Source organism: Microcaecilia unicolor, chromosome 7 (genome assembly GCF_901765095.1).
Source record: "Microcaecilia unicolor chromosome 7, aMicUni1.1, whole genome shotgun sequence".
Lineage (NCBI taxonomy): Eukaryota > Metazoa > Chordata > Amphibia > Gymnophiona > Siphonopidae > Microcaecilia > Microcaecilia unicolor.
Window position 1 is genome coordinate 252,491,280 of NC_044037.1, and position 25,772 is coordinate 252,517,051.

At 48.1% G+C, this 25,772-nt stretch overlaps 1 protein-coding gene across 1 annotated transcript in view; it reads right to left on the reverse strand.

Moving 5' to 3' along the window:
• RIF1 (replication timing regulatory factor 1) overlaps positions 1-25,772 on the reverse strand; it is a 270,093-nt gene that overhangs the window by 126,194 nt on the left and 118,127 nt on the right. Inside the window, 1 exon segment of the mRNA XM_030210901.1 lies at positions 11,994-12,196. Within this exon segment, the coding sequence (XP_030066761.1) occupies positions 11,994-12,196 (203 nt within the window).

Consider the following 25,772-nt stretch of genomic DNA (forward strand, 5'->3'; position numbering starts at 1 on the left):
ACACATCACCCCAAGCCTGCTCCCTCTGAGCCAATAGTTGTGGCAACGGCAGTATGTCCCCGCTCTCTCCCAATACATCTGCTATACAAGTCACACCTGCCTGTGCCCATCTATCAAAAGTTTTATTTTCCAGCCCGGGCACGAAAGACGGATTTCCCTTGATGTTTAGATACTCAGTTACTCTTGGATCTCCACCCAATAGTTCCCCTAAGATCTCCACGCTGCTCTGAGTGATAAAATCAGAACATTATGTCTAAGTCTATGCGGCATCTCCTTTTTCTGTAAATGTGCTAATGTTATCCCATGATATGGGCTATATAACGCTTCTTCCATCTCTAGAGGTGTGTGTTCCTGTGATTGGAATAGCCAATCTCGTGTCTGGCGTAGGAGGCATGCCATATTGTAAAATTTTATATTAGGTATTCCCAGGCCCCCTTGCCTCCAACCCCCCAACATGTATTTCAGCTGCATCTTAGCGCGTTTTTTTGCCCAGCAGAATCTGGATATCAATCGATATAAGCGCTTGATATCTTTTTGCAACAACACTATGGGCAGGACCTGTAATATGTATAGCCATCTTGGCAAAATCACCATTTTGATAAGACTAATCCTCCCCAGTAAAGATAATGTTAGAGGGCCCCATGAATCTAACTGTTGAGTTGTCTGTTCCAGCAAGTTTGTGACATTTATAGTATAAAGCTCCTTCAAATTAGCCGGTAACTGAATCCCTAGATATGTGAAAGACTTACTCGTTCGTTTCAAAGGAAATCCCTCCGGCCAAATAGACTGAATGTCTAAGTTTATCTCAAGAGCTTCAGATTTGTCTATGTTTAATTTAAAGCCTGAGTAGTCTCCATATTCTTGAATTATCTCTAGAAGATTGTGCAGGGTCTCCTTCGGTTTCGTAATAACCATCAATAGATCATCCGCGAACGCGGCAAGCTTAAATTCTTGATTTTTAAGTTGTACTCCCGGAATCGCCGCACAATCATATATGTCTCTAAAGGGTCTAATTGCAGTGCAAAAAGTAGAGATGACAATGGACACCCTTGTCTAGTACCTCTGCTAATCTGGATCTCCCCCGATATATTTCCATTTACCATCACCTGTGCTCTAGGTAGGTGATACAATGCCCTGATCGCCTGTACGAATCTGCCCTGAAATCCATATCTTTCCAGCACAGAGTACAGAAAGGGCCACTCCACTCTATCAAATGCTTTCTCAGCGTCGAAACTTATCATTAATGCCTGTGCCTGGGAGTGGCCCAATCCTTCCAATGCTGCCAGAATACTCCTCAGATTTTTGGAAACAGATCTATCTTGTACAAATCCCACCTGAGCTGTATGGATAAGATGAGGTAGCACACGCCCCAATCTATTTGCTAGAATTTTTGCAAATAATTTTGCTTCTTGGTTAATTAGTGAAATAGGTCTATAGGAGGTTACCAGTGTTTCATCTCTTTTAGGCTTAGGAAACACAACTATCCTAGCCAAGTTTAATTGGTCTGGCATCCTACCATTCTCCATCCATTCATTAAACACCTTAACCAATGTAGGGACCACCGAGTCACCCATCAACTTATAAAATTCTGCTTTATATCCATCCGGACCAGGGGCCTTACCCATTTTACTTTGAGCTATTACCCATGTCACCTCAGACACACTAATTTTTGCATTCAGTTGAGTACTATCCCTAACTTGTAATTTAGGGGTCTGGACCCCATCTAAAAATAGCTCACCCGGAAGTCCCTCTTGTTCCGACGCCTTATAAAGGCTTTGATAATATGTCTGGAACGCTGATCTAATCTCTCTATTAGTGTGAAGATAATTCCCCTCTTTGTTTTTAATAGCTGTTACATTTTTGGATGAATATTTAGATGCTATAAGTCTAGCTAGAAATTTGCCTCCTTTATTTCCATGCTTATATAATTGAAAGCGATAATAGGCTTGAGATTTCAGTTCTCTATCATGTATCAGGGAATTCAAAGTTGTTTATAATTCCATCACCTCTTGTCTGATCTTATTACATGGGGTTAGACCATATTGTCTATTCAACTTAACTAGTCGCTTTTCAAGCCGCACAATTTCCCTATCTCTTGCACGTTTATATTGTGCCACATAACTTATTATTTCCCCTCTTAATACTGCCTTCGCAGCTTCCCAGAAGCTGGTGGAACTATCAACCGTGCCCTCATTAAAGTGCTTATATTCAGTCCATTTAGCCTGCAGCCCAAATCGTGTGTCTCTGAACAAGTATGCCGGAAACGTCCAACTATTTAACTTCTCTTCTGCTCCTCCCCCAGTCCAGCACATTCTAATCACTGAATGATCCGATATAACACAAGGATCTATATGTGCCTCAGTAATATCTGTTAATAGTGTGTGGGAAGCTAGCAAATAGTCAATTCTGGCTGAGGTGCCATGTGCTCTAGATTGGTGTGTATATTCTTTGTCTAGTGGGTGTAGTGTCCTCCAAACATCTATTAGCCCGAGTGTTGTACATAGATCCGGCAATCCTCTAGTACTAATCCGCCTTAAATCGGCCGGGGGATGTGATCTATCCAGTATAGGGTCCCAAGTCATATTAAAATCGCCTCCCAGCAATAAGGGCAATGGCTCTAGTTGAGTGATCTGCCTAAGCAATCTTTTATAAAATTTTAAATCTAGCGTGTTAGGAGCATATATACTACCCAAAATTATTTTTTGTCTATTTAATGTGGCAATGCAGAGTACAAACCGGCCTTCCAGAACTTTTATCGTTTTGTGCACCTGGACAGCTATTCCTTTTCTAAAAAGTATTGCCACCCCCCCTTTCCGGCCCAAGGCCGCCGTTGCCACACAATCCGCAACCCACCACTTAGCCAGTTTAGTGTGCTCAACATCTGACAAGTGCGTTTCTTGTAACAACGCTATATCTGTTCCAAGACGTTTAAGCTGTCTCAAAATCTTGGATCGCTTAATAGGGGAGTGAATACCTCCTACGTTCCATGAGGCTACCTTAATGTTTTACCCTCCAATCTGTATCAGATTCATCTTCTCTTTTTGAGAGAGGCCAGCCCAGCCTCCAGCCTCCCTCTCTCAAGTATCGGTCTTCTACAAATTGTGATAATCTCACCTTTAGTACAAATTGAGTTAATCCCCGCCCCCCCTCCCCTTTCTTAGCCCAATATCCTCCCTCCTCCCGTTCCCTCCCAGTTCCCCCTCTTTTACCCCTTCTGTTCCCTAAGGAAAATGGATCACTTCCGACACCCCTCCTCCCCTCTTAATAATTAAGCTCTTTATGGTTGCTCACCCGTTGACACTTCAACGTTACAGATTTTCATTCTTCATCTAACCATATTAATCTATATTTCCATCGTGCTATCTTATCCATTCTATCACACATTTCTTTACCGGGTTTAATCTTTCTTATCAATTGAATTATCTATCTTTTCTCTTCTAATTGTCTCATTTCCATCTCTATCAGATAGTTATCTCCCCTTCATTATACGATACATGAAGCAGTGATAAACAGTTCACTTTTACTTCTGTCTATTATTACCAGGTTGACGAATTGTAATGCCTTCTTCAATTGTTAAGATTTGTTAAATTAGTCCAAATTCCAGCATCATTTATCCGCAGCTGTCATATACCTGGTCTCTGCGATCTTCTCATTAGCTATTTAGTACAGTCTCACATATTAATTCTCTCACTTAGTTTCCCCAATGGGACATATCGTTAAGAGCTATATGCAAGATTCATATGATTTCTTGATGCGTCTATAATCCGTGGTCAATCCCCCTGCAAATAATTCTCAGTCTCTGATTTTATAACATCACAGCATGTCGCCGCATTATTGTCCAATTTCCATCTGTTGTACAAAACGTTTTGCTGCTTCCACTGAGTCAAACAGTTTTATTCCCGAGTGATGATTAACTCTCAATTTCGCCGGGTATAGCAGTGCAAATTTAACTTTCCGGTTGACAAGTTCAGAGCAGACTGGCGAAAACTTTTTCCTTTGTGCTGCCACTGCTGCTGAGTAATCTTGAAAGCATAACACTTTGCGATTTCCACTGTGCAGCTCTTTCCCATTCCTTAAGGCCTGCAAGATCGCATTTTTATGGGCAAAGTTTAAAATTTTGCAAATGACCACTCGTGGTCTGCCTTCCGCCGTCTGCTTTTGGCCTAAGCGGTGGGCTCTTTCAATTTTCAGCGGGCCTAGAGACTCCGGCAGCTCGAGTTCCTCTGCTAGCCATGTTTCCAAATATCTGCTTAAGTCTCGATCTCCTTGCCCCTCTGCCAGACCCACCATACGAAGATTATTTCGTCTTGATCTGTTTTCTAAGTCCTCAAGTTTTTCTTCTTATGAGGCAAGTGTTTTTTTCATCTGATTTACTTCTGATTCTAAAGTACCAACGCGATCTTCAGTATCACTGGCACGCTGTTGATAAGTCGCCATATCTAGCTGAATTTGGGTTACACTTATGTAACGATTCTAGTTTAGTGTCCAATGAGCTGAGTTTTTTCTCCAAAATAGCTTCCAAGGCTTGAGTGACTTCGCCCACTATCTCGGCGGCCCATGCGGATCCAACCGCTGAAGTTCCCGGGCTCACCGGCGCCGCCATCGTGTCCTCAGCCAGTCGATTCTTATCTTTCTCTTTTCTGGTGGATTTAGTCGCCATTAGCTTCTGAGTCGATGATAATTTAGTTCTCTATCGTTTCCAAAGGCTTCCTCTTGCCGATAACAATTAGACGGTTTTAGGGTGAGTTTTTCAACTCGATTCTTGAAAAGGCAGGAGCAATTCGTCTAACGTCTGCTCCTGTGCATAGCGTCACGTGACCCCCTGGCGCAGGTGATTAACTCCCTTGAGAAAACGTACCACATCTGGCTGCAAAGCCAGGGAAGCACCCTTCAGGCGGCCCCTGAAGCAAGCCAGAGCCGCTACCTGGACTTTAAGGGAACTGAGCGACAGGCCTTTCTCCAGACCTTCTTGCAGGAATGCCAGCACTGAAGAAATTAGAGCAGTGAAGGGAGAAAGTGAGCCTGCTTCTCACCACGCTGCAAAGGTACGCCAAACCCTGGCGTAAGCAGTAGAAGTAGAGCGCTTCCTCGCTCTCAGCATAGTGGCGATGACCTTGTCTGAGAAGCCCTTCTTGCTCAGACGCTGCCGCTCAATAGCCAGGCCGTAAGACCAAAGGGGGAGGGATCCTCCATCACCACGGGACCCTGATGCAACAGGCCCTGCTCCACTGGCAGCCGCAGAGGGTCGTCCACTGAGAGCCTGATCAAGTCCGCATACCAGGGACGTCTGGGCCAGTCCGGACCCACCAGGATTATCCGGCCCGGATGCTTTGCCACCCGGTCTAGTACCCTGCCCAACATGGGCCAAGCCGGGAACACATAGAGAAGCTCTTGTGTCGGCCACTGTTGGAGAAGAGCATCTACTCCCAGAGATCGAGGGTCCCGTCCTCTGCTGAAAAAGCGCAGCACTTGGCAATTGGCCGATGACGCCATCAGATCTAGGCTCGGCTGGCCCCAGCGCTTCGTGATGTCCAAGAACGCCTGAGCCGATAACTGCCACTCTCCGGGATCCAAGGTATGGCGACTGAGAAAGTCCGCCTTGACATTCATGACTCTGGCAATGTGGGCCGCTGACAGCTGTTCCAGGTTCGCTTCCGCCCACTGGCATAGAATCATGGCTTCCTTGGCTAGAGGGGCGCTCTTGGTACCTCCCTGGCGGTTGACATAGGCCACAGTCGTGGCATTGTCCGACAGGACCCATACTGGCTTCAACGCCAGTACCGGGAGGAACTCCAAAAGCGCCAACCGAATGGCTCTGAGTTCCAGGAGGTTGATAGACCACTTTGCCTCTGCAGGAGACCAGAGCCCCTGCGCTGTCCTTCCCATGCAGTGGGCTCCCCAGCCCGTCAAAGAGGCATCCGTCGTGACGACAATCCACTCCGGGGTCACAAGAGGCATCCCTGCAGACAACCTGTCTGTCTTCAGCCACTAGCTCAGCGCCTTGCGCACTGCTGGGTCCAAGGGAAGGCGCACAGCATAATCCTCTGACACCGGAGTCCAGCGCTGCAGCAGAGAGTGTTGTAGTGGTCTCATATGAGCCCTGGCCCAGGGCACTACTTCCATCGTGGCCGTCATAGAGCCCAACAGCTGCACATAGTCCCAAGCCCGAAGAGGAGAGGCTACTAGGAACTGGTCCACCTGAGCCTGAAGTTTGACAATCCGATTGTCTGGCAGGAACACTGCCCACTTGGGTGTCGAATCGAACTCCCAGATACTACAGGGACTGAGTCGGGCGCACCTGGCTTTTCTCCCAGTTGATGATCCACCCCAGGGAGCTCAAAAGAGCAATCACCCGGTCCACAGCTTTGCCGCACTCTGCATAAGAGGGGGCTCGGATCAACCAGTCGTCCAGATAAGGATGGACTTGTACTCCTTCCTTTCGCAGGAAGGCCGCGATGACCACCATTACTTTGGAGAAGGTCCACGGAGCAGTAGCCAACCCGAACGGGAGGGCTCTGAACTGGAAGTGTCGGCCCAGGACTGCAAAACGCAGAAAGCGTTGATGAGGAGGCCAGATGGGAATATGCAAGTACGCTTCCTTGATGTCCAAGGATGCCAGGAACTCCCCTGCCTTCACTGCCGCTATAACAGAGCGGAGAGTCTCCATGCGAAAGTGCCGAACTTTCAAGGCCCGATTGACCCCTTTGAGGTCGAGGATAGGCCGTACAGAACCTCCTTTCTTTGGTACCACAAAGTAAATGGAGTAACGTCCCTTGCCAAGCTGATTTTCTGGCACCGGAACGACCGCACCCAGGCGGATCAGATTGTCCAAGGTCTGCTGCTCTGCCACAGCTTTGACCGGAGACTTGCAGGGAGAGAGTACAAACCCGTCTCTTAAGGGTTGGCAGAACTCTAGCTTGTAGCCGTCTCTGATGACTTCCAGCACCCAAGCGTCTGGAGTTACTCTGGTCCACTCGCCCAGAAACGAGGACAGGCGTCCTCCAATCTGCACTGGGCCATGGACCAGGACCCCGTCATTGGGTACGAGACCCTGGGGGAGGACCGGAGGGCGCACCTCCGGGACGGCAGTCTCTGCGAAAGGAATGCTGCTTGGGGGAGAAGTTCCTCTTGAAGAAAGAGGGGGCAGAGGAGCCCGACTTGCCCGGGCGGTACCGACGGGCTTCCTGAAACCATCCTCTGGAGTTACCGGGGCGAGCACTGGCCCGAGCCCTGACCTCTGGTAACCTCTTGCCCTTAGACGTGCCGAGATCGGTCACACTTTTGTCCAGCTCGACCCCAAAGAGCAGCTTGCCTTTAAAAGGCAACTTAGCCAGGCGGGACTTAGAGGCGTGGTCAGCAGACCAATGTTTCAGCCAAAGCCAGCGCCGCGCAGAGATTGTCTGAGCCATACCTTTAGCTGAGGCTCTCAAGACATCATACAGTAAGTCTGCCAAATAAGCCAAGCCCGATTCCAGGGCCGGCCAATCAGCCCTCAAGGAAGGATCCGAGGGGGGAGCCCGCTGCACAATCGTCAGGCACGCCCTGGCCACATAGGAGCTGCAAACTGAGGCCTGCAAACTTAAGGCAGCCGCCTCGAAGGACGACCTTAAGGCCGCCTCCAATCTTCTGTCTTGGGCGTCCTTTAGGGCCGTGCCACCTTCCACCGGCAACACCGTTTTCTTAGTCACCGCAGTGATTAAAGAATCCACGGTAGGCCAAAGAAAGGCCTCACATTCACTTTCAGGCAAAGGATAGAGGCGGGACATAGCCCTAGCCACTTTGAGGCTCGCTTCCGGGACATCCCATTGAGCCGAAATTAAGGTGTGTATGGCATCATGCACGTGGAAGGTTCTAGGCGGGCGCTTCGTCCCCAGCATAATGGCGGAGCCAACAGGGGCTGAGGGAGAGACGTCCTCTGGAGAGGAAATCTTCAAAATGCTCATGGCCTGCACTAACAGGTTGGGCAAATCCTCTGAGGGAAAAATCCGCGCTGCAGAGGGGTCATCCGCTCCATCCGTCTCCTCCAAGGAATCCCCAAAGGACCGTTGGGAGAACTCAGATACGCTGCCCTCATCTACATCAGAGGAGACAGAGTCCTCTAAGCCCTGGGAATCCACCTGAGGGCGTTTACTTCCGGGGGCCTCAACCCCTTTGTCGGACAAGGGAGAAGGGGCAGCGTTTTGCATAAGGAAGGCCTGATGCAGCAGCAAAATAAACTCGGGGGAGAAACCCCCCAGACTGTGTATTTCAGCAGCCTGGGCCACACAGCCCTAGATGCACCCTCAACCGGCGCTCGCAAGAGCGGGGGAGAAACATGCTGTGCATCCAAGATGGTGTCCGGCGCGACACTCCGCGAAGGAGCTGCGCGGGAAGAACGGCGCTTAACTTTAGCCGCTTTTTTGCCGTCGCCGAAATCAAGGGCGGCCATGGCATGAACGTCTCCCAGCTCAAGGGCGGCCCAAGAAGAAGGCGTCCGAGCAGAGTGGCCGGCCAAGATGGCGGAGGCGAGCAGCGGGGGATGGGCGTTTATGGCGGGAAAAACCGCCGCACCAGAGAAAGACCCGGGACACTGACCGGCCTCCAAACTGACACCCAACAAGGGCGAATCAGACTTTAAAACCCCCGCATCCCCGCTAGAAGCGCACAAGCGGTCCGGGGAGCGATTCTTCGCGCCCTCGCCCTCCGACGCCATAGGCCACGTGGAGATCGATCGGGGAACCCCCTGCCCGCTATAAAAAGGTAAAAATTACCTGCTTCTCGCTCCGAGCTGTAACGACCTGGTGTCCCAGTGAGTAGCTGCAATAAACGTTTAAATAAACGTCGAAATAAACGCCCTTAAGGACGTCCAAAATTTTTTTTTTTTTTTTTTTTAACGGAGCCAGCGGGAGAGGGGAGAAAAGGAGGGACCTGGCGCCACCAGGTTTGCACTTGCTCAAGAAGAGCCCTCAACCCCAGATACTCAACAAAACCTAAAAATTAGGCTTGGAGACCTAGCCAGAGCTGCTGCTGTGTGTGACCACCACCTGCTGAGATAGAGAACATACTGGGGAGTTTCTGGCAGCACATGACCACATATAGGGAGGCAAAAGCTTTGCTCTCTATCTCCACCTGCTGGTAGATGGACACAACCCACCAGTCTATGGATTGATCAGCATGATGATATGGAAAGTTGCTTAAAACTATATAGAACAGAAGAACCTACAGTGCACATTGTTTAGACTGTTTACATGAATTATCATTACAATGCTTTGCTTTATATCATATATTGTGGACTGTGAAGGGGATAGATACTTATTACTGAGAAGAGAACAATATTGGATTTTCACTCTTGCTACAGAAGCTCCCAAAGGTTTGAAGTTGAAGACTGACTGGCATTTTTATTAATGTGCATCATTAAGTATTTTTCTGCCTCCCGTAGTCAGGTGCACGGATTGATAGACTTGGCAACCAATGAATATCTAAAACATTATACAGATACATTTCCATTAGGGTTCAACTTAGTGAGTGCCGCCTTAAATGCAAGTCTTTTGTGTTGTGGCGATTTCCTTCATAAGTGTTGCTCATATCAGCATTGTGATAGTTTGCTCTTTTATTATTTTGTTTAAGATTGATCCATATCATCCAGATGCAGTGGCAAGAGAAACATTTGCCCTCGTCACTGAAAGGTTTTTATGGCTGTAAGGCAGGTTGCCCTGAAGTTTGACAATCCACAGTGTTATATGTGGTTGTAACTGAGCTCTGAGGCTTTTTCCTTCCATTGAATGAGTAATTAAATTTGCGACCAATATGTTCTCACTTCACAGAGTAATTTTGAAGAGTTTGCATATGGTGTTGTACTTTCTCCTTTTCCTTTCACATCTAATATAATAAAACGCACCGTGAACGTTCTGAAGACAACGTTCTGAAGCCACTCAAACACTCTCTGTAGGGTTCGTGGATTCATGGTGTGAAGCCAGCCATGCTGCCAGCCGTCTCTGCCCCGCCCTCGCGTCAAACGTCATGACGTCGAGGGCAAACGTCATTACGTCGAGGGCGGAAAAAAAAACAAACAAAGCGCAGCGTCAGGGAAAGAGGCGGCGCTCCCGACGTCTCTAGCCTTCCCTTCGCTGTGTTCCGCCTTCTTCTGACGTCAAGGATGATGTCAGAAGAAGGCGGAACACAGCGAAGGGAAGGCTAGACGTCGGGAGCGCCACCTCCTTCCCTGACGCTGCGCTGCCAGAACCGCCACCGAGGTAAATTTAAAAAGGAAAAAAAAAAAGGGATGTTGGGGGGAGAGAAGAGGGTGGGCAGTAAAGTTGAACAATGGGAGCGGGAGGGCAGGGGAGAAACGACAGCATGGATGCGAAGGGGGGGGGCATGGATGCGAAGGGGGGGGGGGGGAGAAGAGGGCGGGCCAGGCTGGGACATGGGAAAGAGAGGAGCATGGATGCGAGAGGGGGTCATGGAAGGGAGAGAGGGGAATTGCTGGAAAAGGATGAATGGAGGGGGCAGGGGACAGAGGAGCATGGATGGGCATGGATTGGGATGGCAGGGCTCAGGGAGAGAGGGGAATTGCTGGAAAGGGATGAATGGAGGGGGCAGGGGACAGAGGAGCATGGATGGGCATGGATTGGGAGGGAAGGGCTCAGGGAGAGAGGGGAATTGCTGGAAAGGGATGAATGGAGGGGGCAGGGGACAGAGGAGCATGGATGGGCATGGATTGGGAGGACAGGGCTCAGGGAGAGAGGGGAATTGCTGGATAGGGATGAATGGAGGGGACAGATGGGCATGGATGGATATGGATTGCAGGACAGGGCTCAGGGAGAGAGGGGAATTGCTGGATAGGGATGAATGGAGGGGGCAGGTGACAGGAGCATGGATGGGCATGGATTGGGAGGGCAGGGCTCAGGGAGAGAGGGGAATTGCTGGATAGGGATGGAGGGGACAGATGGGCATGGATGGATAAGGATTGCAGGGCAGGGCTCAGGGAGAGAGGGGAATTGCTGGATAGGGATGAATGGAGGGGGCAGGTGACAGGAGCATGGATGGGCATGGATTGGGAGGGCAGGGCTCAGGGAGAGAGGGGAATTGCTGGAAAAGGATGAATGGAGGGGGCAGGGGACAGATGGGCAAGGATTGGGAGGGCAAGGCTCACACTCTCTCTCTCATATACAATGTCTTTCTGACTCTCACTCTCACACACTCTGTCTCACACTGTATCACATTCACTCTCTATGTGCCACACAGTCACTCACACACTCGCTTGGTCTCATACACTCACTCTCACAGAGAATCTGTGTCTCACACACACTCTCTCTCTCGCACACACACACACACACACTCTCTCTCACACTGTGTCTCACATACACACTTGCACACACACTCTCTCACAAACACACTCACACCCAGACTCACTCTCTCTCTCACACACACACACACACTCACACTTTCACTCTGACTCTCACACAGTCACTCTCACATACACTCTCCCAAACATACACACTCCGAGGAAAACCTTGCTAGCGCCCGTTTCATTTGTGTCAGAAACGGGCCTTTTTTACTAGTTATTTATAAACTTAACCCAGTTCCCCAGGACCTCAGCCTACTACACTAACCATTAGGATTGCTTCCGACTAAGTTGTAGTGAAGAACAGTAAACCCATTAGTCAGAAAACAGGTATGTCTCTGAAGTGATGTGTTTCACTGCTGGGGGAGGAAAAGAGGACCAGTGCTGTAGAGGGTGAGCCTTAACAGCATTTCTATGGATGATGAAGGTGTTTCAAAATGACTTGTCCCTTACTTCTCTATCAGCAGGCATCACGTTAGACACATTAGTCAAGGTCCATTTCTTTTGGTGATTTTGAAATGACGCACTTATTCTATCAATCACTCTGTGCTACACCAGTGACTTGTTGCCATGCCAAAAAACAGCAGGTCAGGGACAGCAAAAGAAGAAACACACTGTAAAGGCGGTATTATCAAGTTCTGGAATAAATAAACATTAAATATCATACCTAAGAGCTTCATGATATCTTAACACTGTAGCTTTAGCAAACGTTGCATTCCAGAACTGGATGGTGTGATTCCGGATCTGTTTATTCTTATGAGGAAATGTAACACAAAGCAAGCAAGACAGGTCATCCAGCAGCTCACTGTCGTAAGCCCCTGTATAGCGAGACTGTAAACAATGAAGAAAATCTCCCAGTAGTTTTTCAGACTGAAAAATAAGACATGCAAGCTTATCAGTCTCGCCAATCCAGAGAATGGAGAATAATTGAAATGCTAACAGGTAAAAATACATTTTAGTAGCCGGGTTACAAATTACATACTTTTACTGAGTTTGTGTAATTGCTTACCAGTAACAGATTCTCTGTACACAGCAGGATAAATTGGACACACAAGTGGCTGACATCCAAAGGTGCCAACATGGATCAGCTCTCAGGCCTCATCAAAATCTAGGTTTTTCTGAGTATACATGACTTCCTGCATAAATACTGCTATAGGAGACCCCTCAATCTATTGCACAGCTTAGGAATCAAACACTTAGTATAGTGCCTGGGTCTGTGTGTGATTTATCCTGCTGTCCACAGAGAACCTCCATTACAGATAAGCAACTACACTTTTGCTGTTAACAAGCAGGCTTAAGTAGTCATAAGTGAAGAAGTTTGAACCATTTTCACTAAACTGCTGTGTTTTCAAGACAGCCCAGAGAACATTGATGGGGAAGTTGACTAGTAACTGAAAAGACCTTCTACAAGTGCTTACCCAAATGAATTCTCTACATAACTTATTTTAGACAAGTGGTTCTTAGCTTGGGCTTCCAAGTCTACCTGATTAAAGAGTAGTTACTCACCTGTAACAGGTGTTCTCCGAAGACAGCAGGCTGCATATTCTCACAAGTGGGTGACGCCACGTCGGCCTCGGAGGATTTTAAAGCAAAATCTAAAAATCTCTTCTACGGCGTTCCGTCGCGCGAGCGATCGCACTGCGCATGTGCGCACACCTCTTCCCGCTCGCTGTGCGGGCACGCCCCTCAGTTAAATCCAAAAGATGGAGGAGACAACTCCAAAAGGGGAGGTGGGAGGGTTTGTGAGAATATGCAGCCTGCTGTCTTCGGAGAACACCTGTTACAGGTAAGTAACTACTCTTTCTCCAAAGACAAGCAGGCTGATATTCTCACAAGTGGGGTATCCCTAGCTTCCAGGCTTACACAACACAACAAACAGTGGTCAATTGAGTCTCGCAACGGTGAGGCCAGAATAAAAATTGACCTGAAAAGATGAAACATCTAAATGAGTGTAGCCTGGAACAGAACAAAAATGGGCTTAGGAGGGTTGGAGCTGGATTCTAAACCCCAAATAAGTTCTGCAGCCCCGACTGCCCAAACCGACTGACGCGTCGGCTATCCTGCTGAAGGCAGTAGTGAGATGTGAATGTGTGGACTGATGACCACGCCGCAGCTTTGCAGATCTCTTCAATAGTGACTGATCTTAGATGAGCCACCGACTCAGCCATGGCTCTAATTTTGTGAGCCGTGACATGGCCCTCTAGAGTCAGTCCAGCTTGGACAAAAATGAAGGAGATGCAATCTGCTAGCCAAGAAGAAATGATGCGGTTTCCGACAGCAACTGGCATTAAAAGAAATAAATAACTGGGCGGACCGTCCGAGGGAGCTCGTCTGCTCCACGCAAAAAGTGCGCAGCTTGCTTTCGCCAGGGCTTGTAAGATGAGGGAGAAAGAATGTTGGCAAGACAATTGACTGGATCAGCTGGTACTCTGATACCAGCGCCAGTAAGATCTGCATGCGGAGAACTACTCTGTTAAGATGAGAAGTAAGGTAAGGCACTTGAGCTACTGGAGTCTGAAGCTCACCGACCTTATGAGTTGAAGGAACAGCCACTAAGGAAAACGACCTTCCAGGTCCAATACTTCAGATGGCAGGAATCCAGTGGCCCGAATTGAGCTTGCAGCAGCTGGATGAAAACAACATTGAGACCCCAAGATACTGGATAAGGAGTGATAGGGGCTCTGACCGAAGCAGAAGAGCCAACTGTCAAAATCATTGGGGGTGCTAAGCCCAACAGAAAGAATCCCCCCTAGACACATACAAGGAATTCTCTCAATATTGGGGGAGAAATAAACCTGTCATGAAGTGGACAGCTAAAGGCTGACCTTTTACACGTTGATGATAAGCTCTTATTGCACGAAGATGAATACTGACAGAGTTGGTCTTGAGACCAGACTCAGACAGGTGTAGAAAGAACTCAAGCAAGGTCTGTATAAGACAAGAGGCAGGATCTGGGGCCTTGCTGTCACACCAGATGGCAAACCTCTTCCATGAAAAAGAATAACACCTCTTTGTGAAATCTTTTCTGGAAGCAAGCAAGAGTCGGGAGACACTCTCTGGAAAACTCAACGAAACCCACACTCTCAACATCCAGACCATGTGAGCCAGAGATTGGAGGTTGGGATGTAGAAGTGCCCCCTCGTTCTGCGTAATGAGAGCTGGAAAACATTCCAACTCCAGAAGAAGAGGGAATCCTATCTGACGCAGCTAGAAAGGAGCAATCAGAATCATGGCTCCACAATCTTGCTTGAGAATCAGCAAAGTCTTTTCCACCAGATGTATGGGAGGATACGCATACAGAAAACCTGTCCCCCAAAGAAGGAGAAAGGCATCCGATGGTAGCCTGCCGTGAACCTGCAGCCTGGAACAGAACTGAGGGACTTTGCGATTGGACTAAGTAGTAAAAAGATCCACTGAGGGGGTATCTCACTTCCGGAAGATCTATCGAAACTATAGGCATGCTCAACAACCATGACTGTAGCATTATCTTGCTCAGCCTGTCGGCCAGACTGCTGTTTACGCCAATTAGATAAGTGGCTTGGAGAAAACATGCCGCGTTGCGGGCCCACCGCTACATTTGCATGGCATCCTGACTCAGAGGGCAAGATCCAGTAGTCCTTTGTTATCGAGTACATCACAACCCGATTGTTTGGTTGAATTAAAATAATTTGGTTGGATAGTCAGGATGGATGCAACCTTCGTCAGCAGCTTTTGACTGAGTAAGGTGGACGGGACGCCTCAGAATCAAAATGGAGAGAATTAACCACCTCTGAGGGGAATTCCGAAGACTGGCGAACAGTTGGGTTACATCCTCTAGATACCCTAAACTTGATACCACTGGGAAGCTAGGATGCACTGAGCGGATGTCATGTGCAAAAGTGCCATGGGAGTTACGTGAACTGTGGAAGCCATGTGTCTAGAAGTCTCAATATTTACTGTGCTGTAATCTGTTGAGACGGGCAATCATCGTGTTAAGGGAACACATGCACTCCCAGTCCACGAAGATACGCTGCAACAACAGCTAGGCACTAGGAAAAAACATATTCTGGATGCAAAGAGAGTATAAGTATCCTGTAAGTCCAGAGAGCATAACCAATCGTTTTCCTTAAGTATGGGAAGAAGGATGCCCAGGGAAAGCATCCTGAACCAAAATCTGTTTAGGCCCCTTATGTCTATGATGGGACACAACCCACAAGGAAGGACCTGGAATAGAATCTCAACCCTTCTTGCCCTGGTGGAACGGGCTCGACTGCATTGGCGCTGAGAAAGGCAGAGAGTTCCTCTGCAAGTACTCACTTTTGATGGAAGCTAAAGGATTAAGCTCCCAATGAACAATGTGGAGGGTTTGATTCCAGATTGAGAATGTATCCTAACCGGACTATTTGAAAAAACCCACCGGTTGGAGGATAAAAGAAGTCACCTTTGGTGGAGAAAATTTAAACTTCCCCCCCGACAGGCAGATTGGCCGGTACGGACATTTTATTTATTTATTTATTTATTTATTTTTTATAGTGGCTATGCTGAATTGGAGCCAGTCAAAAACCCCTCTCTGGTTCCTGCGGAATAGCAGCAGGGGCCTGATTAGGTGCACGCCGCTGACTAGAACGAGCGTGCTGAGGCATAGCCTGAACCGGCTGTCGAGAAGTAGGAGTATAGGTACGACCCCTTAAGGCACAAGGAAAACTACTCTTCTCTCTAAAGAACTTCCGAGGTGAGGAAGTGTATGCACAGCATATCTACAATTTTCTGCTGAGTCTCCTCCTCCAGGTGAGAGGCACACAGTCATGAGAGTCTGCGCATCACTGTACCTAGATCAGAAATGTAGGTGTTACATTACAAGTGTCGAAAATGCCCTTGGACAGGAACCACCGTGTGCTACCTGACCACTTGGTGAAAAGGTTTAGCCTACTCCGGTGGGAATGCTCGTAAAGATCTGGCAGGACTTGATTGTGGACGCGATCATGCCAGCCTGGTACGCCATTCTCCAAAAGAGGCTAAGGATGTATGCTCTGGCCCCGGGGGCGCCGAAGCAAGTTCTTAGAACTCCTATCTGTTCTGAGTGGCAGAAGAGTCAGGAGAAGATGGTAGTCCAGGACCTCGAGCATCTGGGCATTGGGCTGATTCACAATCTCCACTGTAATGTCAAGACAGATAGAAGATCTAGAGGATTCTCAGCAGAGAAAACCCCATGACCTTCATGTTCATCAGATGAACCATCATTGAACTGAGCTAACTACTCAAACCGAGCAGCTCAGATCCAAACGCGTCCGATATGGAGGCGCGGTAAGGTCTACGACGGGGTCGAGAAGTTGCCCCAGTAGGCCGCAAACACCCCTACCAGAGGCAGCATCGGTGAAGGAGACCAGGTGAAAAGCTAGATGCCGCAGGAGGCGGTAGCACCCATGGCATCCAATGGTATCCATGGTCCCGAAGCCAAGGACAAAATCTGGAAATGCAAGGGAATCGAAACCAGACTGCCAGATGACTTCCATAACAGAGATGTGACCGATGGTACTGATAGTACCCATGGCATCGACGGTACCGATGATACACATGGTACCGATGACCCCCGGTACCAATGGTACCCATGGTACTTGGTACCGATGATAGTCATGATATCTGGTATCGATAGTACCCATGATACCTGGTACCGATGGTACCCATGACATGTGGTACCGATGGTACCCATGATATCCGGCACCAACAGCACCGACGGTACCGATGGTACACATGGTACCGACGGTGCTCATGACACCTGGTACCAATGGCACTGATGGTACCTGGTCATGATATCTGGTATCGATGGTACTCATGTACCGACGGTATCCATGATACCTGATACCCATGGTACCGACGACACCCGATACCGATGGTACCCATGGTACTCGGTACCGATGGGCGATGATACCTGGTACCGATGGTCGATGGTGCCCATGATACCTGGTGCCGATGGTGCCCATGATACCTGGTACCGACGACACCCATGCCCCGATGACATTCGGTACCGACGGCACCCAAGGTACCGATGATACCCGGTGCCGACGGGACCCATGGTACCGATGATACCTGGTACCAACGGGACCCATGGCACCGACCATGGCACCAATGTTCCTGGTACCGATACTCCTCGGTACCGATGCACCGATGATATTCGGCACCGACGGTACCCATGGCACCGATGGTACTCGGTACCGACGGCACCCATGGTACCGATGATACTCGGTACCGACGGTACCCATGACACCCGGTACCGATGGCACCGATGATACCCAGTACCGATGGCACCGTTGATACCTGGTACCGGTGTATCGACATCCAATGCCAGGATACCTCCATAACAGAGGGAGCAACGCTCTCGGCACCGACTGATGTCTGAAGCCCGGATACCTCCATAACAGAGGGAGCAACGCTCTCGGCACCGACTGATGTCTGAAGCCCGGATACCTCCATAACAGAGGGAGCAAAGCTCTGGGCACCGATGGTACCGACACCCGCTGATGCGCCCGAATGACCTGCCAAGCAGGAGGCGCCGAGGCAGGTGGAGACCTACTCGATGCATAACTATACCCAGCGTGCATCGGTCTCTGTCTGACTCCAGAATTGATCTCCTTCGGGCATCCCTGACAAGTAGCATACGTCTCGTCTTTGAGACACTACTTGCGCTTCACAGGGAGATGATCCGGCCCAAGACACATCCGCCGATGCGCCCGAATGACCTGCAAAGCAGGAGACGCCGAGGCAGGTGGAGACTCACTTCAAAGGTTACACCACTGATTTTGTGTCACCAGGTTGCCCATTCACCAGGGTTGCACCTGCTTAGGCTCCTGCTTTTCTCCTGTGACATACACCTTCACCACTTGTGAGGCTTAAAGACAGTGGTGTGCTGAAGCAGGCTCTCACAGCTCTCAAGAGCCATTTGTTAAGTTTTAATAAAAAAAGAGATTTTACTCCGAGGACCTGAAGAAAACACGAAGCACTAACGAACTCCGTGTCTCCTCAGACGCGGAAAAAGAAAAACTGAGGGGCGTGCCCGCACAGCGAGCGGGAAGAGGTGTGCGCACATGCGCAGTGCGATCGCTCGCGCGACAGAACGCCATAGAAGAGCTTTTTAGATTTTGCTTTAAAATCCTCCGGTGCCGACGTGGCGTCACCCACTTGTGAGAATATCAGCCTGCTTGTCTTTGGAGAATAATGTTTATGCACGTTTCCTCTGGAACTGTCCAAACTGCTTTAAAAGCTTTTACACCATCCGACAATGAATTTCACAACTTATTGTTTTAAAAGTGGTATGTAATAACTTCATGGAGTGTCTCTACCCTTTCAAAAATAAAAAAATTATTACCTCCACTCATGATTTTATACATCTCCAATATTTTCCCTTAACTGTCTTCTAAGACAAGGAGCCCTAATCTGTTTGGCTTTTTCTCATAGGGGAGCCAATATATCCCTTTTAACATTTTGTTCACCTTCCTCTAATTTCTTCAGTTCCACTATATCATCTTCAGACATGGCAACCAAAATTGTGCAAGGCATAAGCACGCCATGAAGCGACAGATAAGATATTCTCCAATCCTTTGCTAACATTTTCTAACTTTGCTTACCTTTTTGACTGACATTTATTCATTGTGAACTAGATTCAGACTATAGAACTATTGCAGCAGCCTCACCTTTAAGAAGCACACCAATGCCCAGTTGCTCAAAACTCTGCCGCTGTTCTCAACAATGCTGGAGAAATTCCGCCCAATCAGCACAGCTGAACAGCTCCCTCATGCTCAACGCCAATGACGTATAAATTTAAGTGTGGTCACAGCAATGAGCATGAGGGAGATTTTGGGGCGTTACGGGAAGGAAGCTGCCTGGCGAATGAACTCAAAAGATGTGTTAAAGAAAACTTTTCAGCAAATGTCCAAGATGCCGGCTATCACTGTCAGCCCTGGTGGTCCCCCACTCCCCAATTGGTAGCACCCTGGAAGTCCAATGGACCCCTGTCAATTACTTATCTTTTTGCACACTTTTAAAGGTGAATCTATTTAGAAAATATGTGCTTTCTAATTAATTGCTGATGCTATGTTTCTTTATATTAACTTAACTATCATATTGTGAATTCCCAATTTTGTAGACTCATTTTATTTTGAATTGTAATCCACTCCAAACCTATTTTCAGGTGTTGAAGGGAATTCAACATTAACATTCTTCACAAATTGATCTATGGCTCCTGGAGCACGCCATTTTCTCACAGGTTCAGATGTTACTATCAAACCCCGGGTGTGGTCCAATCATGCTCCAATCACATTGGGCTTGTCATGTGCTTAGCTCTCTGGCAGTCAGCGGTACTGGCGGTTCAAAGACCAATTACTATCTGATCCCCGGGTCTTTCCTATCTTGGAGTAAGAAGTGCAGGAGTATTTTGCATTTAATGACACAGGGGAAGTTGGTTCTGTAACCTTATGGGAATGCTTCAAGGTTTATATGCGGGCAGTTACCGCTATAAGGGGCATCAGCTCCGTATGGATGGGTTGCAGGCAGAAATTCAGCAACTGGAGCAGGTGCATAAAAGCGCATCCACTGATGGGAAAGTTCTCCGATCACTGGAACACCAGCAGCATGATCTTCGCGTTTTGGAGTTGGAAGACACTGCATGTGCGCGCCAGTGTACCCAGCAGGATTATTTTGAATGGGGGGGGGGGGGGGGGGGGGGGAGAGGATAAAGTGAGTTGCCTGTTGACTCAAACTGTGGAAGTATCAAACCTGAAATACTACTGTTCACATCGAGGGTGCTCTTTCACAGTGGATGCGGAGATCCACCAGGAGTCTGTGCGTTTCTATCAGGTGCTTTACATGCCTGAGTTTTCCTGGAGGATACTGCAACCTTCATGGACTTACTTTGCCTCAACTGCGGGCAGGGGAGGTGGAGAAGTTATCGCGACTGACTGATGATGCAGAGGTCTCGTGGGTGATTTATAATCTGCCTTCAGTGAAGTCACCTGGTCTCAACAGGTTTACTAATCGGTTCTATAAAGCGTTCTCCGCCAATCTGGTGGACCCATTGGATCAGACATACAGTTCTTTGGTGATGGAGGCGGAGCTCCCCCTTTCCTTTCATCAAGCGGGCATCATCTTACTGTTGAAACCCGGGAAGGAGGTCATCCAATGTGCTTATTGGCCCATCTCTTTCTTGGGTGTGGACTACAAAATCTTTACATCTATTTTGCCAATCACTTACAGCGGTTTTTGCCCTTTCTTGTTCGTGTGGATCAATCACTTTTCATTGTTGTGTACCAGACATCATCCTGTGTTTCTTAAACCTGGTTGAGCACATCATAGTCACTCTGCATACGGCGTTTCTAACATCTCTAGCCCTTTATGATGGCAATCCTACAGACGTTTGGTTTTGCTGACTCTTTTTTGTGCTGGTTGGCGCTTATTTACGCTAATCCGTGGCCTCCCTCACAATTAATGGCACTTATACGACTCAATTTCCACTTTAGCAGGGCACCCAGCAGGGCTGCCCCGTTCCCTCTGATTTTTGCTTTAGTGATAGAGCTGCTTGCTCAGTGTGTGCATGAGAATGGGCATATTAGTGGTATCCGAGTGGAGGAGCAGGAAAATATAGTGCTCATCTATGCAGATAATGTGCTCTTTATAGTTGTGGAACCGCAGCTGTCCCTTGCAGCTATCATGGCCCAACTTTCGGTTTATGGGGCGGCGTCCGGTTTCCAGGTCAATCTTGCTAAATCTGAGCTGTTAAATCTTTCTGCCCGGGTGACGCATTGGTATTCTCCAAACTGTTTTTCTGTTTGGCTGGGCTGGCACCCAGATCCTATCTCAGAGTGACCATCCCTGCAAACCTTGCTCGGCTGTTTGAGGTTAAACATCCTCCCCTACTGCAAATGGTCTTAGTGGATTTAGAGTGTTAGGAAAGGTTACGGATCTCTTGGACCAGGCTGATTAGTGATGCTAAGATGGTTGTTTTACCCCGCTTTATTTATTTTGCTGTCTCCTGGCACTCGGTCCTAAACCTTTTTTTATGGGCCTTGAGAACAACGTGCATCAATTGGTGGCTCTGGTTGCTATAGCAGGATCTCTCTGCCTGGCATCAGCTTGGAAGTATGTGGATCTTCCACCGTGGGAGCGGCTTCTTTCTGAACTGGACCATATTTATCTTATGTTCAAGCTTATCACCCGGGGGGGAGGGGGGAAAACAAAACAAAAAAAAAAGACTTGGGTGCCTTTTTGCAGGTTTGGTGGGGTCTCCCACCTTTGTGACGTCGACAGTGGACCATGAGGCTTTTCCAGGTTGGGTTGGGCTGTGGAAGTTGGATATGTAACACTGTTTGCCCATCATTGCTTTGCTGGTTGTTTGTATTTGCATTTTTTCAAAAGAAAACGTGAACGCTCCAAAAGAGTTATTTCAGCTCTGCTGATTCCACAGGCTCAAAGATATGCTTATTGAGGTGAGTAATAACCATACATATCCTATGAAATGGTGGTTTTGCAAATGGGAGCTTGCTGAAACAACAAAACCAGTTTTCTGTCTTCATGAGCATGATACACTGCTATTGCATGTTGGTATACCTTCCATTTCTGATTCCTGCATTCAGGCTATTCCTTCCAAGATCTGTGCTGCTGTCAATAACAAGGTGTCACGGCCGTGGCTGTGCCCCGCGTCCAGACTCACCTTTATTCCAGTGGTCAGGCTCTGCGGCTTCTTTGGACTGCCTTATCCCTGCATTGATGCATCTGCTGCCCGTTTCCCTGTTATCCAAGCCTCACTCTGATGTTCCTGCATCCAAGCCTTTCCAGGACACCAAAGGTTCTGACATCATCAGTGAGGAACTTTATAAGGAGGTCTCTTAGTCTTGTTCTGCTCAGTCTGCCATGTCTTCTGCCTTGTCTTGTTCTGCTCCATCTGTCGTGTCTTCTGCCTTGTCTTGTTCTCCTCTTTCTCATGTCTGGAAACGATTCTTGCCCTGCCTAGCCTTGTCTGACCTAGTTCTAGCCTTGTATCTGTGTCTTGCCCTGCTCCTATCTGGTTCAGTTCTAGCCCTGTTGTCTTGCTCTCCTTGCCTCGTCTGGATCCAGCTTATGTCCTGCCTGTCTGCTTTGTCATTGGTGTCTAGGCCTTGCCTTGTCTTTTCTGGATCCAGTTTTAACTTACTAATACCACTACTACTTATTTCTATAGCGCTACTAGACATACGCAGCGCTGTACACTGGACATAAAGAGACAGTTCCTGCTCAAAAGAGCTTACAATCTAATTACTTCCGTGCCTTGTTCTGCCTGGGTTCTGGACCCAGTTTTAATCTAGTTCAGAGTCTTGCCTTGTTCTGCCTGGGTTCCAGTTCTAGGCCCTTTCCTTCACTTTCCTTGACTCATCTGGATCCAATCCTTGTCTTGTTTGTTGTATCTTGTTACTTAAGCTTAGTCATCAAGTCATTTAGTCAAGTGGAAACCATAAAAGAAAAACACAAAAAAGACAAAAAAGGAATAAATGTCTCGATGGCTAAGCATAAATAACAAAAGAAAAATACAAAAAAGGAAGAGGCAAACCGACGGTGACTGACGTCAGTAACAAAGTAATGAATATATATATTTGACAGCCAGTGATATTTTTGTTTACATTTTTTGCTTCTATAATGGTCTTTTTATAGTTTTGGTTTTAGTTGGCATTTTTATTATTTTTGATAATACGTCTCCCGATGTAACAATGTCTGACTAATAGCCTTATTTGTTTTTACTTATTTTAATAGGTTTTATATAGTGCCTTTATTTATTTCACATTATTGGCTCATTAGATGAATCAGCTCCTTATTCATTCAATAGACCGGTAGTACTACGTTTTGCTCCAGCCTGAGACATACTCTGTATGCTTATGACGACGTCAAGTTGACAACAAACATTACAGTATTTTTATCATTAGATTACCTTTGTATCTGTTTTTTTATATCTGGTGGGTTGCTTTTTACTTATATGTATCTTTTGCATATTCATTACTTTGTTACTGACGTTAGTCACCGGCAGTTTGTATTTTCATTTTTTGTATTTTTCTTTCATGGTTTCCTACTACTACTACTACTACTACTTAGCATTTCTATAGCGCTGCCAGGGTTACGCAGCGCTGTACAAGTTTAAACACGGGGAGGGACAGTCCCTGCTCAAGAGAGCTTACAATCTAACGGTAACAGACTACGTAGTCAGTGTAGGTAACAGGAATGGGGAAGGTGTTAGGCGCCAAAAGCAAGGGAGAAGAGATGGGCCTTGAGTAAGGACTTGAAGATGGGCAGGGAGGGCGCATGGCGTATGGGCTCGGGAAGTCTGTTCCAGGCATAAGGTGATGCGAGGCAGAAGGGGCGGAGTCTGGAGTTAGCGGTGGTGGAGAAGGGTACAGATAGGAGTGATTTGTCCTGAGAGCGGAGGTTACGGGTGGGAACATACGGGGAGAGGAGGGTAGAGAGGTAATGGGGGGCTGCAGATTGAGTGCACTTGAAGGTCAATAGGAGAAGCTTGAACTGTATACGGTAGTGGATTGGGAGCCAGTGAAGCGACTTGAGGAGGGGGGTGATATGAAAGTATCGGTTCACGCGGTAGATAAGACGTGCGGCGGAATTTTGGACAGATTGAAGGGGGGATAGGTGGCTAAGCGGGAGGCCAGCGAGGAGAAGGTTGCAATAGTCAAGACGAGAGGTAACGAGCGAGTGGACGAGGGTTCGGGTGGTCTGTTCAGAGAGGAATGGGCGAATTTTGCTAATATTAAAGAGGAAGAAGCGACAGGTCTTAGCTGTCTGTTGGATATGGGCAGAGAAAGAGAGGGAGGAATCGAAGATGACTCCGAGATTGCGTGCTGAAGAGACGGGGAGGATGAGGGTGTTGTCAACAGAGACGGAAAGTGGGGGAAGAGGAGAAGAGGGTTTGGGTGGAAAGATAAGGAGCTCAGTCTTTGCCATGTTCAGTTTCAGATGCCGGTTGGACATCCAGGCAGCGATGTCGGAAAGGCAGGCTGAAACTTTGGCCTGGGTTTCAACTGTGATGTCGGGAGTGGAGAGGTAAAGCTGGGTGTCATCGGCATAGAGATGGTACTGGAAACCATGAGATGAGATCAACGAGCCTAGGGAAGAGGTGTATATCGAGAAGAGAAGTGGTCCAAGGACAGATCCTTGGGGAACCCCAACAGAGAGCGGGACGGGGGTGGAAGAGGAGCCATTAGAAGATACTCTGAAGGTGCGTTGGGAAAGATACGAGGAGAACCAGGAGAGGACGGAGCCCTGGAACCCAAATGAGGACAGTGTGTCAAGAAGTAAATTATGATTGACGGTGTCAAAGGCGGCGGATAGGTCGAGGAGGATGAGGATGGAGTAATGGCCTTTGGATTTGGCGAGGAACAGGTCATTGCAGACTTTAGAGAGTGCTGTTTCTGTCGAGTGTAGTGGGCGAAAGCCAGATTGAAGCGGGTCGAGGACAGCCTGAGAGGAGAGGAAGTCAAAGCAACGGCTGTGGACAGCACGTTCAAGTAATTTGGAGAGGAAGGGTAGAAGAGAGATGGGGCGGTAGTTGGAGGGACAGGTGGGGTCAAGTGATGATTTTTTGAGAAGTGGTGTGACTACTGCGTGCTTGAAGGTGTCAGGGACAGTAGCAGTGGAGAGAGAGAGGTTGAGGATGTGACAGATTGAGGGGTTAACTGTAGGAGAGATGTTGGTAAGCAGATTGGTGGGAATGGGATCCGAGGAACAGGTGGTGCACTTGGAGGAAGAAAGAAGGCGAGCAGTTTCCTCTTCGGTGATCTCAGGGAAGGAGGAAAAGGAGGCCGGGTTAGGTTGGTTGAGGGAGTGGGTTAAGAAGTCACGGGGAGGAGAAGGCTTGGAAGTGAATTCAAGGTTGATCTTCTGCACTTTATCGCGGAAGTGGTCAGCTAGTGATTGAGGAGAGAGTGAGGGAGGGGTGGGAGCGGAGGGTACTTTAAGTAGGGAGTTGAGGGTGGCAAAGAGGCGACGAGGGTTGGAGCCAAGAGAATTGGTTAATTGAGAATAATATTCCTGTTTGGCAAGGAATAGGGAGGACTGGAAGGAGGATAGCATGAATTTGTAATGGGTGAAGTCTGATAGGGTGCGAGATTTCCTCCAGAGTCGTTCAGCAGATCGGGTGCAGGAGCGAAGGTAAAGGATGCAGGGGGTTAACCAGGGCTGAGGATTAGTGCGCTTAGTGGGGCGAGAGACAGATGGTGCTAGGGTATCCAGAGCGGTGGAGAGAGTTTCATTGTAGGTAGAGACAGCCGTGTCGACAGATTCAGAAGACGAGATGGAAGGGAAGAGATTGGAGATGTGGGAGGATAGGGTAGGGGGGTCGACAGCTTGGAGATTCCTGAAGGCCGTGGTTATAGTTGGGCGAGGTTGAGGGGGAGGGTGATGAAGTGTGAGGGTAATTAGGTGATGATCTGAGATAGGAAGGACT